This window comes from Denticeps clupeoides, unplaced genomic scaffold, assembly GCF_900700375.1.
Source record: "Denticeps clupeoides unplaced genomic scaffold, fDenClu1.1, whole genome shotgun sequence".
Classification (NCBI taxonomy): Eukaryota; Metazoa; Chordata; class Actinopteri; order Clupeiformes; family Denticipitidae; genus Denticeps; species Denticeps clupeoides.
Genome location: NW_021629703.1, coordinates 92,531 through 106,036, shown reverse-complemented (window position 1 = coordinate 106,036; position 13,506 = coordinate 92,531). Strand labels below are relative to the sequence as shown.

Sequence of the window (13,506 nt, the reverse complement as noted above, 5' to 3'; positions counted from 1 at the left end):
GGTGGGCAAAGGGTGTCCGAGCCGATAAAGTCGTCAGCCGTGCATGATGGAATCACACGGGGAGGCCTAGTATCCCAGGGCCTACTAGCTGGGAGGTCCCCATTTGGCAAAATGTCTGAGTCCAGTTACATTTGTTCGGAGTAAGTGCCAAGCATATCAAGTGAGTAAAGAAGGGCCCTTCTTGCCACCAACATTCCAAGGGCCTTCATCCTCCCTTTCGTCACCCCAAGGAGTTGCAACACCACGTTGTTCTGACTGTGCCATTTTCCCCTTGCTCCGACGGGAAAGCCGAAGAAATGCACAGTTTGGGTATTCGTGTAGTCGCGAACCTGCTGTTCTAGGTTCTGGTAGTAAACTACCATTTCACTGGCCACATTTGCGAGGGAGTGGGAATGAAACTCCCATTGCACAGTGACATCAACTACAATCACAACGTCCTCACACGCAAATATGATGTCTGGCTTTCGCAACTCGCCCTTAGTTGTGTATAGCCTTGGTTCTTTATGCGTTTCCCAGCCCAACCTTTTCACCTCGTCAACCAGGATGTCACAAATCTTGTTGTGACGTGCTATCCTCGCAGCTTGGACAGCAGGGCATTGTCCCAGTATATGGGAACAGGACTCGTATTTAGAGCTGCACTTCCGGCAGTGCAGCAAGGCCCCGCTTATACCTCGATTGAGGCTTTCACGGGTTGGATACACATTCGCCCTGAGCTGAAGAGCGGCGATGTAGTGCCGCTCTCTGAAACCACGGTGGTTTCGCAACCAGTGGTTGCTGATGTTGTCGTTCCCAAAGCAAACGGTTCCCATGCCTTGTACTGGTAGCCGACACCAGTATTCGTACTCGTCTTTTCTCCAGTCCCGGGGGACCGGATAGTTCACCTTTTGAGGTGTGGTTAAGCAGTCAACGTGTTCAGGGCTGACTGATGGTGTATAGGGGTCAGTCAGAGCAGGTGCAGTATCCAGTGCGCCCCCTGCTCTTTTCCAAGCCCTTTCAAAGCCCTCTTGTGCCTTGGCCGAACTCATGAGTTGCCTGATGGTAGGGTCCTCGGAGTGCGCAACTCTCTGAATTCGCCTTACCTGGATTGATGGGACGGAATCTGCTAACTTGAGGAGCCCCATGCCGCCATCTCTTCTCCACGAGTATAGCAGTCCGTCGCATGTCGAGTGGGGGAGACGCAGCCAAGCCTTTACCGCTCGCTTGACCAGTCCGTCGAGCCTGGCAAGCCTCACAGATGTTTCGCTCGCGTGATCAGCCCTGTATATGAGCCTCGGCAGTGCATATTCGTTGAGGATCACCACTTTCTGAGAGGGCTTCAGTGGTGCCTCGTCAATTCGCTGGATCCATTGTTGTAACTGACTTTCTGTGTCTGGCTTTGAAATACCTGTCCAAGGCCCTATCCGTACTCCCAGGTATTTCTCAGACTCCTCCGGACCAATCATGTGCAAATCTGCCCTCTGGATTGCCCATGGTTGGCAGTTGTTCACCGTGTAGGAGTCATGCGTAGGTGTTACCATGAAGCCGTGACAAGCCAGTCAAATTACAAAATTTCTCCAGGATTGACAGATTGGTATTCATGCCTTCCCAGCCGTTGCTCAATAGGACTAGATCGTCCGCGAATGCGAGGGCCGCAACCTTCCCGCCTTCAGTTTGAAACCCACAGCCGTGGGTTTCGAGTGTCGCCAACAAGGGATCTAATGCAAGGTTAAACAGTAGTGGGGACATCGGGTCGCCTTGCTTAACCCCAGTCTTGATGGTAATGTCTGGGGTCTTTTTGTTACCCACCTCGATTGAGGTGTGACAACTCTCATAGGAGTCCTGGATAACTCCAATAACGTGGCTGTCCAGCCCTCGTCGCCTCAGCACGTCCACGATGTGGTCGTGCGATACCGAATCAAATGCCTTAGCAATGTCGATGAATACCACTGCTAGATGTTTCCGTTCCCTTTTAGCTTGCTCCATGATGTACTTGAGAACCATTAGGTTCTCGGAGCAGCCCGGAGATTGGATGAACCCTCGCTGCCTCGGATTCAGAGGGCACGCCCTAACCAAACGCTTGGTTAGAATCCGAGAGTAGAGTCTCAAGAGTACTGACCCGATAGTAATTGGCCTCCAGTTGCCAATCTCCATCAGCTGTTCTTGGTCAGCTGTCTTGGGCAGCAGTATTGATCTGCATTGCTTGACCGTCACTGGGATCTTTCCAGTGACCCACCACGCGTTAAAGAGCTCCACCACCGTTGAGCCTCCACATAGATCCTTCAAGTCCTTCCAATTCATTCCATCTGGACCCGCGGCCGATGTGCGGTTCATGGCCGTCAGGTTCTCGTGGATTTCCTCTGCAGTGATAAGGCTTTCAAACACACTATTGTCAGCACTGCCCCCAAGTGCGAAGGACCCCAAGCCTCCATAGTTAGTGGATGACTCCCACTTCTTCTTGTACACTTCGTGTACCTCAGAAGCGGGGATTTGGCATTTCGTTGTAATATTGCCGTCAAGGATAAGAGCCGCCAGCCGCGCCCTGTTTTTGAAATACTGGCACTGGTATCTTCCAAACTGTGCCCTGCTTCTTGCTCTCCTCTTCATCCACTCATATGTAGTGTAGGTCCCAGCTTCCTTGTCACGCTTCTCCCTCACATAGTGTGTTTTATTATCACTACAAGAGGCCGTCTTAGAAATTTACTTTTCAGTCACTTTCTTGACGGTTTCTTCAATAGGCCCATCGCCGTTTACCCATCTCCTTAGGGCAGCTGCCAGCTCGCCCTCTTCCTCCACCTGGGTTGGACTGCACAGCCTAGCAGTCTCTCTTTTCAGAGAGTCCACTATCTCAGATGGGACTGAGATCACCTTTGTGGCGGTTATAAGGAAAGCAAGAGGATCCGCATCCACAGCTTGCGCGATTTTGGGAGCAGCTGATTCGCGCAATTGCCTCCTTTTTTCCGCCACTTGGATGTGGCTCTTATTGCCCAGTTCCATAGCAATAAGCTTATTAATGGTTTTTGCGCCCTTGTAGGTCACTTCAAGTCGGCAAAGTCTCTCAATTTCCTCCTGTGACCATAACTGAGGTTTTCTTCCCTTCTTCTTGCTCGGCTGTTACACTGCCGCAATCCTTTCTTCATTTCGTTCTGTGGGGTGCATGTGTCGTTTGTGCTGGGAAAGACCGCTGATGGTTTCGAAAGATTGTCCGCATATTCTGCACTCATGATCCCTGGCCGGAGGGATCAGAGGAGCCCCGATTTTGCACTTCGCATGGTGGCTCAGGATAGATCTTGGGTTTCGGTCTTTCTTTCCGCACTTTTCGCAACTGAAGGCAACAGGAACGTCTCTGTGATATTTCACAAAGTGCTCCTGCGCCTTCATCGGGCCTCCAGGCACCTCCCCACATACTTGATTATACTGCCGAACGCCATGATTCATTGTCATCACAGTTTCGCTCTCCGAGGTGTTCACATTCCCCAGCACCGGCTCTACCAATAGGGAATGCTCTAGAGCATAACTGGACGCCTCCAGTTCTGGAAGTTGGGTTGCCTCCTCATTGTCATCGTCATCAGACAGGTCCTCTACAGACTCTCCGGTATGAAGCCAGCCGAAGTCCGCGCCGTCCGCCTCAATCTCGCTCTCGCCCAGTCTGGGTTCTTTAAAAGAACTGTTCCAGATGGTGAGCGAGAAGGGAATCAATTGTTGTGTGTTGTCGTCAGTCAAAGTTTGGGTGTCATCAGATACCAAAGGTTTGGTATCTTCATAGTCTGTGTCCCAATTGACACAAACAGCACCCTCGCCGTATCCAGTTTTTGAGGAGGCCTAGTTGTAATGGGCTGCGATCCGGCCTCCTGAGATCCGCCCATAGCACGTTGGTAACCCGGGCCCTGTGCCATCCAGTATGACATTGTGTTACTAACCTTCATTAGTTTTGTGTTGACCTTCTATACCGGGGTGGTGTCAGGTCATCACCACCCGGGGACGATGTTATCACGTGCAGACCCTCTTAGCCGACAGGAGTGCTTACCTGCCATTTCCGGCGGGAACCACGGGGAGGTAGGGACTTCACTATGACTCGGTCTCCTTGCCCAGGGGAGAAGCACGCTCTTAAGGGAGTCATAGTTACTCCCGCCGTTTACCCGCGCTTCATTGAATATCTTCACTTTGACATTCAGAGCACTGGGCAGAAATCACATCGCGTCAACACCCGCCGCGGGCCTTCGCGATGCTTTGTTTTAATTAGAACTGGTGCGGATCAGGGCAATCCGACTGTTTTAGTCGGCTGCTAGGCGCCAGCCAAGGCACCACTTCAGGGTGGCCCCCCCCTACCATCCAGCGAAACCACAGCCAAGGGAACGGGCTTGGCAGAATCAGCGGGGAAAGAAGGCCCTGTTGAGCTTGACTTTAGTCTGGCACTGTGAAGAGACATGAGAGGGGTAGAATAAGTGGGAGGCCCTTAGGGACCACCGGTGAAATACCACTACTCTTATCGTTTCTGGTGTCAAGGGCCCGCGACCCGCTCCGGGGACAGTGGCAGGTGGGGACATTTGCCTGCAGATTTGTCACTGGATGCGTCTCACCAACAATTTACTTTACATGTAACATAACCCCTTAAATCTTAATTAATGTTTTTGGTGTTAGTGATAAAATAAACGTGTATGAGTAAAACACATTGTGTTGGGCCACCATTTCCCCAAATTAAAATATCCTCAAATATAAATGAAATGACTCCCAAGAATAAGAAACCGCACAGTAAAATGGAAAAGAATATTAGATGGATTATATGAAAGTAAATTGGTACATCTCTGAATGCCTCAGGCAGCATGTTATAAATGAAAATAAATGAGCTCAGAGACAAACTGTGATCAAATCGAGGGGCTTCTCGACGGTGATGGAGCTGATCTGTGATTGGGGGAAAAACGCGGGAGAAGGGGGCAGGGCTTTTCAGAAGGAGCAGAGGAGGAGTGTGTGTTTGTGTGTGAGTGTGTGTTTGGAAGCAGTCTGGACTCAGGCAGTGTCTGGCAGAATACAGGAAGAAAGAAGAGGTGCGGTCTGAACCACTACAGCCTGTCGCGTGATCTTAATAAGGTAATCATTAAAACTGGAGGAAGATTCAACATTCATGAATGTGTGTGTGTTTGGATAAAATGGCATGTGTGCAAAATATGAGTATGTTTCAAAAAATTTGACATGCCTTTGACACACATTTATACGTGCATGAAGCTACAGAATGTGTGTGCATGTGTGCATGTATGTTAACAGCATATTTCGATTGCACGCTCATGCTTTTCTTTATTCAGTCTGCAACATACACCATTTCCACACAGCAGCCTGGCAGCACTGATGGATGTCTGAAGGGATTCAACAAGACCAGGCTTGGTAACAGAGAGCAGATACAGGACCATGGTGGGAACACAGAGCATGGTTTACACCCTCATACAGTTACTACACAGTTTCCAGTTTTGCTCCACACTGCGTAAGTAATACTAATAATAAAAAATTTAATTTTATTATTTGTAGTAGTAGTATTGTTATTATTATTACTGTTTTACCAGAGTTAACTTTGGTTCAACTTGGGAGGCTGCAGTGGAGTAAGTACATGTACCGTGTGCTTCCGATGACTCTTTCAATGTCTGGAGATGTTTTCCATTCTCATGGGCAGGACATTATCATACATATAATTTGCATTCGATTTAGATATATGGCTTTATTCTAACAGTTCAAGAGATTTTTAAAATGCAATTACCAGGCCACATGCACTGAGTTTGTAAAATGTCACTGTAGTCTAATGATTGAATGGTGGAGGGTGGTCCAACTGTGAGCCCAGCATGCGTTCCATCTGTAACACACCTGGCAATTTGTCAGTTAGTAATAAGAGCGCAAAAAGGGTTTTAAATAGGGTATCTTTTGTGTCCTATTAAAAAGGCTGATTGTAGAATCTCTAGATCAATATTTATCTAAGAACCCAAATATGCCTTCTGACAGAATGAGGTGTGAATGATTGACCTCTTATTATTGTATAGCCAGGTTGTGGTGCCACATGCATGATTTAAGACTTAATCAAGAAACTATTGATTTGAGAAACACCAGGCATCTCCTGGGCTGTTGGCTGCACACCAGCCTCCTGTCAGCAAGATTTACAGGTTTACAGCCATCCCATACAGCTGATTAACTGATACGCACAACAGAATGGCTTGCAAAAGTACCCCCAATAAATGATCTCAGACTCAAAATGCAGCTAATAAATACGGCTTTATGTACTTTGATTTTATGCAATGCAGTATAAATGTTATGTACGATGTATTAGACGTCTCTGGGGTGTCTGCCTTTGGATTTTGTGCAGCATGCAGAGGGAAAGATCTGACAGGAAGTCAAACAAATATTTTATGTATAGCTTGTATTTTCTATCTGATAAGGTGACCTTGACACACCACAGAATCCATGTATTTCCTAATTCCCTGTTTTAAAGTTTCAAGGACACAGGATCATTTAGGGTTATTTCCATGAGAAAAACACATGAATGAATAATATTACCAAATTAAGTTCTAAAAGAAATGGTCCCGTCAGATCCACATTTGCTGATGCACTAGATAAATATATAGTTAGAATTTGGCCAGTTGTACTTTTTCTTTAATCAGTGCATCTGATTTCTGCTAAGATCATTTCAAAGGGCTTTTCTAATGATCAATAGATCAATTAAAGTGACACTAATTACACAAGTGATAATGGGCCTTTACATCAATGTAGATATTCCATTCATTAGCAGTCATTCCTAACTACCACAGTTACTTTTGTAACAATGCCTGGACAGGAGTTTTTGGTCATTTTAATGTACTGTTAATATATAATCACAGCATTAAAGTTTTGTCCAATTAGATACGATTCAAGCTCAGTCTAAGCAGAAGTGTCTTTGGTGTGCCCAGCTGGTCTGTGGTAAGTAACTGAGGTAAAAGTGACGTGCAAAGTTCAGTTTTAGGTCTGTGGTTCCAGGTGATCCAGGTTATAAATAACAGGGTCTGGTTATGGCGGTCAGGTGTGTGACCATGTTTATTGACAGCTGGTCGTCAGTATCAGTAGGTGCTTAGGAGTCAGCGCTACAATCAGCCACCTCTAATGCAATTTCCCACTTCTGGGACTAATAAAGGTTTATCTTATCTTAACTTATCTTATCTATCATCCAGTGACAATAATGCAGCAACTTCATTGGACATTGATGTTATGAAGATGTTTATAGTGCACAATACAAAATTATACATAATTCTGACATATTTGTTATAATCCTTTGTTTCTCTTCTCTATGTGTCCAGGAAGCCCTAATTTATCCTCCTATGCTAGAACAGAGGACAAGCTTTTTAAAAACCTCTTCAGCAACTACCAGAAATGGGTGAGGCCGGTGAAGGAACTGAATGGGACAATTCGTGTCAAATTCGGACTGGCTATCTCCCAACTGGTAGATGTGGTGAGCAATGTCTTGTATTGCTATATATATATATATATATATATATATATATATATATATGTGTTTATTATATAGTATAGGTTCATCTAGTATATATCATATGAATGCACTATTATATTTATAGATGATTTCAATCTATCCTAGGATGAAAAGAACCAACTAATGACGACTAATGTCTGGATGAAACAGGTACATACCAGTTTAAAGACATAATGTAATTTATAAGCACAGTAATTAAACATTGAGTATTAAATGAGGACTATACTATTTTTACCTATTAAAAGAAGTAATTATATAGTTATTACAAATATGCGTGGAAGAGCAAAAACATCAACATTAATCTCTCATTGTTTGTTACACAGATCGTTTATATCATATCTTCTCATATCAAAACCATGCTCTCACCTGCATGAAAAAACATCCTCTAGAACATCCAATATTCCAGATACACATCCTCTATCCCCACACCCATCCACAGCCATCTGTCCCCCTGACTGCTTTATTCCTGTGCTGAGACAGCCATTGTACTCTTTGGCAAGACAGTCATCTCTCAGTGTCAGCAGGGTCAACAGGTCATGGCTCTCTGCTGCAATTACAAAGAGGCCATAAAAATGAGCCAGTCAGACAGACACATCACAATCATCAGTCAGAGCAGCAGACATGCAGAAGTTCTGAGCTAGGTAGATAAAGCTAGGTTGCTTTTCTCTCCTGTTTCCTCAATTGTTCACTTCCCACATTACACATATACACACATATCTTTTAGAAATACGTCCTGGGAAATAACCAGATTTATATATTTAAGTCGCACAGCTGCAGGTGAACACATTATACACAGCACTATGCATGGTGAATAATTGGTTATATTGAAATATAACCAATGTCACATGCAGTACACAATGTATCTCTTTTTTGGCAGTAGTGATTAATACAAGTAAAAAAGAAAGAACTAAGCAGGTGAATAATACGTCCATCATGGACTCCATAGAGGCGGGATCATGCTACTTAATTACGTAATAACTACATAAGCATCCTAGTTAATGTATCCAAGAATACAAGATGATTTGCAGCTCACAAAACCTGCACATTATTAAAATTATTATTTTTGAAATGAAAAGCATGTTAATTTACTGAAAATGGGGAAGATTACATGAAAATTAGTGCTGCACGATTAATATAATCGCAATCGTAGTCGCGATGTCAGTCTGTGCGATTACATGAACGCAAAAAGATGCGATTTAAATGATTAGTACATGGATTGGATCGGATATGTTGCCGACCCATTCTCATTCTCTCAAAGTTGGCGAGCTGACTGAAGTCTTACATCTCACATCTCAGTCGGATGTGACGTGTTTGGTCACATTACTTTCGATTTGGCGACATATGGGTAGACGGCGCATGACGAGCTGCATCGTACGTCAACGTCGCCGCCATATTGCGAGAGGCTCTGCAGTGGCGTGAACCATATACATGTCTATGGAGAGAAGTGCATAAAATGCCTCACTCTTGTGCTGCTTAGGGCTGTACAAACCGCTGTACGCTCCAAACCAGATCCCGGGGATTACATTTCATAGGTAAAGCGGGACAATTGTTTTGAATATATTTGGCCATTATAAAATCCCGTTTTATAAGTCTTAACCTTAGCTAAGCTAGCGAAGCTATGCATTCCTGTGTTCAAGTCAGCCTCCAAACAACGTTTTGGCTAAACGTAGGCATTAATTATTTAGACTGTTCTTAGCTGTTTAGTTAACTTTTTCAAACTTTGAAGGTTTCCTAAAGAAATTCACCTCAGTTTACAAATCTTAACCTTAGCTAAGCTAGCAAAGCTATGCATCCCTGTGTTCAAGTCAGCCTCCAAACAACGTTTTGGTTAAACGTAAGAACTATAATACGGGATTTTATAATGGCCAAATATAATCAAAACAGTTGTTTAGCCTTACCAGGGTTTGTCGTTCGACAGTAATGTAAAGAGTTTTTTGTGATTATTTTATATTTGTAGAATATTGTATTTTGAAAGCACTGGGCATTTCAGGTTGTTATAAGTAGTTTGTATGTTTCACTTTGAAATTAAACATTTCACTATTAGTTTGCAACTTTTCATTGACATACAAGCAAGTGTCCTTTATCATATCGCAATCGCATTTCGCTATATTGATCTCAATAATCGCAATATGTATTTTTACCCAAATTGTGCAGCCCTAATGAAAATCAATGATTAACACTTGATATATGTTGATTCTCTCAGGAGTGGATGGACCTGAAACTGCGCTGGAATCCTGATGACTACCTGGGAATTACAGCAATCAGAGTACCATCTGATTCAATATGGATCCCAGATATAGTGTTATATGACAAGTATGTGCTTAATGTCATTACATTGGATCTCTGTCAGTCTGCAATTTAAAATTAGCAAGACTTTTCAGATGCAGTCTGACTCTTCCTATCATCCATATTCCAAAAACCATGTATCCTGATTTGCTCTCACAGTGCAGATGGGCATTTTGAAGCCACAATCACCAAGGCTGTTGTTAGATATGATGGCACCATCTCCTGGACACCACCTGCAAATTACAAGTCTTCCTGCACCATAGATGTCACATTTTTCCCATTTGACCTCCAGAACTGCTCCATGAAGTTTGGATCTTGGACATACGATGGCTCTCAGGTTGTTGATTAGTCACGTTTCTTCCCTCCTAGCTTTAACTGAACTGAAAATGGGTCCTTTATTTGACTCCAATCATGGTGACTTTCTTTATCCTGGATAGGTGGACATTCTTCTCGAGGACGTTCAAGTGGACAAGAAGGATTACTTTGATAATGGCGAGTGGGAGATTGTGACAGCGACAGGCAGTCGGGGTATGAGGAGTGATGGCACCTTCCTCTACCCGTTCATCAAGTATTCCTTCATCATACGGAGGCTTCCCCTGTTCTACACGCTCTTCCTCATCATTCCGTGCATTGGCCTGTCTTTCCTCACCATCCTGGTCTTTTACCTGCCCTCCAATGGTGGTGAGAAGATCTCCCTCTGCACATCTGTATTGGTCTCCCTTACTGTTTTCCTCCTGGTCATTGAGGAGATCATCCCGTCCTCCTCCAAGGTCATCCCTCTGATTGGAGAGTACCTGGTGTTCACCATGATCTTTGTCACGCTCTCAATTGTCATCACTGTCTTTGCAATTAACATCCATCACCGCTCCTCATCCACGCACCACAGCATGGCTCCCTGGGTGCGCCGGATCTTCCTGCACAGCCTACCCAAGTTGCTTTGCATGCGCAGTCATGTGGACCGCTATGCCACCTCATCAGGGAAGCTGAGGCCTGCTGAGGCTGGGAGAGAGGACAACGGACACGTTACAAAGAACTCCAAACAGGAGACAAACCCTCTGCTCTACTCCAGGACTAGCCTTCAGGCAGCCCTGGACTCCATACGTTACATAGCCCTCCATGTGGTGAAAGAGAATGAAGTCCGGGAGGTAAGGCAAATCCTTCAATGCTTTCTATAGCCCTGTTGCATTGTAGTATATACTACAAAATACAAAATGCCGTAATTGCCGTTAGACAAGTACAATAAGATGTTTGGAGAGGCCACTAGATGCAAAATAGAAACATGATTATTAGTTTACAAGTATAAAAAAAAATCATATAAAAAGCAAAAAGTTGAATGAAATGCATATACACAGTGCCTATGTACAGTGACAGTGTATGTAAAAGTTTACGTGTTTTGTGACAATGAATCGTTTAAAAGAAAATTCCCATTTCCGACGTGAACTAATAAAAACATACAAGAAGCCAACAGCAAAAGTATGCGGCCTTCAGTCTTGTTGGTTAGTAATACATCAGCAAGTACATCTTGACTTGGCAACTCTTACCAACTCTTCATTCCTCTGCCAGATTGCAAGGGCATCAGATTGCACAGCTCTCTTCAGGTCACGCCAGGGTTTTCTTTTGGATATAGATCTGGGCGCTAGCTGGGCTTTTTAACTTTTTTTAATTTTCAAAGGGACGTGCTTGTTTTTCCATTCAAATGTATGCATTGTAGGTCACATTGAAGGTGGGTAAGGTAATTACCTTAATTACATATTGTGGTTTCAAATTCTAATTATACTGTTTATTGTTATCCCAGGTGGTGCAGGACTGGAAGTTTGTAGCGCAGGTGCTGGACCGTGTGTTCCTCTGGGTCTTCCTCCTGGTGTCAGTGCTAGGCTCGGCCCTTCTCTTCATTCCTGTCATCTATAAATGGGCCAGCATCGTCGTGCCAAGTTACAATGGCATAAGCAGCTGAGCCATGGGGCTATGAACCGAGGGTTAGGAACAATTTATCCAGAAGCACAGAAATGGATCATGCACTTAGCATTTTCTACTAGAGGGGCATTAACTGAGAGCATTAACCTACTAACATGGCTTGTTTGTGTCGGTACCTCTTCCTTTCTGTTGCAAACCTTTGGTACTCAGTAACATCAATTTATGATATTATAATATGAGCTATATACACTATTTAACTGGAGTTATATTTAAACTTCTTTAATTCAATAAATGATTGTGTTTGATATGTGATGAGGGTCAACATGTTAAATAATGATGACTCTGCATGATGTTGATGCTACATACTCTTTTTCTCTGTGCATGTAACATATTGCAGCACAGTAAAGTGAAAGAATATAATAAAAGTGTGTGCATTTCTATTTATGTAAGGCTGGTGCACTTCAGGGATGTGTGGCAAAACAGAACGCAACACTTCAGAGTTTTAAATACATTCATGGTATGAAGTATGCTTGTCACATTGCAACACAGGAAACCACATATTACGCCCTGGGATGTTTGCTGCTCCTAGGGCTCTGGGTGCATACAAAGTAGATCAAATTCAGGCCTTGTGTATAAAGCCTCTTTCTGCAAATACGTTTGAACCCGGGCATCTGTGATACAAGGTGTATTATTTTATCTCATTCACTTTTTATTTTCTCAGGTCACGTGGGGCTTCAAAAGGTTAGCCGACCTTTAACTGATTAACTGATCCTTATTTACAAAAGCTGAACTAAAGAGATAGTTTCATGGTTGAAAATGTGAATAAAGCCCTTGTTCAGGATATACAAAGGTGAACAGAACATAGAGAGATCCAAGACCCGCTTAGAAGTCCAGAATGAGCTAAAAAAAAAAGTTTTTTTTAGATCCAAATCATCAGTCTGTCTTATACCCATGATGCAATTTGTGTGTGTAGGTCTGTGTTTCGCTACATGACATATAATCTGTTAATGACTCCAGACTTTACACTTTATTAGCATAAGCATAATACAGTAATAACAATGTGATTGTTTAATTTATAAAGTTTTAAATGAAGTATAATGCAGCCCTTGTGTCAGTACTGAGCTTTAGGCAAATGTGTTTTGGAATTCGGTTTTGTGTGGGCTATTAGCATACAGTGAAAATATATAGAAATAAACAGAACTATAACAAATGAAAAATAAGTGAAGTGAAGGTTGTGGAAAAGATCAGGCATCAGGCAGCTGCAATGTCCTGTCTCACCATATAGCCACCAGAGGGCGCAACACCTTTGTATGTCAGTGTGATTTCCTGCTTACCTGACTCATGACTCCAGTCCCTGTCATGTGTCTGTACCTGTTTAGCCCACTGTATATTCTATACTGACTAAAATGTGCATTCAATGTAAAATGTTTAAACAAATACTTTACTTGCCCTTATGCTATTCCACTAGCTGCACTGTGTCTCACTGATGTGGCCCATCAGACATCAAAAATAATATTATAGTATTCAGTGTCTCTACATGCACAAATATGCCTTATCTGCAGAGTCAGAATCACCATCAGTCTGTTTTTTTTCTACCCATTTTTGTATCGCTATTGTAAATTGTGGATGAATATTCCTAAATGGTTGCAGAATGAACATTTTCAGCAATAAACTGTTTAAGAATAAACATGGCCTCTGTTGTATACAGTTTTCTGCTTTTATGTTAGCATCGGTTTGTTTTAAAGTCACAACCTAAAAAAGGACATTGAAATGTTTCATGAATTTTAAGATGAATCAACATTTGCATTTGAAGGTAAAATTAGACTGATTGT

At 43.3% G+C, this 13,506-nt stretch overlaps 1 protein-coding gene across 3 annotated transcripts; it reads left to right on the top strand.

Annotated features, from left to right (window-relative positions):
• Positions 1 to 4,736: 4,736 nt before the first annotated feature.
• On the top strand, positions 4,737 to 12,399 carry LOC114772173 (neuronal acetylcholine receptor subunit alpha-5-like). 3 transcript variants are annotated; one of them, XM_028965209.1, is made up of 8 exons: positions 4,737 to 5,064; positions 5,304 to 5,452; positions 7,284 to 7,435; positions 7,580 to 7,624; positions 9,678 to 9,787; positions 9,920 to 10,097; positions 10,198 to 10,905; positions 11,556 to 12,399. In XM_028965209.1, the coding sequence occupies exons 2-8, from the start codon at positions 5,380 to 5,382 to the stop codon at positions 11,712 to 11,714; spliced, it is 1,425 nt and encodes a 474-aa protein (XP_028821042.1). In that variant the 5' UTR covers positions 4,737 to 5,064; positions 5,304 to 5,379; the 3' UTR covers positions 11,715 to 12,399. The 3 variants fall into 3 exon arrangements, with proteins under 3 accessions (XP_028821042.1, XP_028821040.1, XP_028821043.1); XM_028965207.1 differs by having other exon boundaries at positions 5,277 to 5,452; XM_028965210.1 differs by having other exon boundaries at positions 4,997 to 5,064; positions 5,307 to 5,452.
• Positions 12,400 to 13,506: the final 1,107 nt, after the last annotated feature.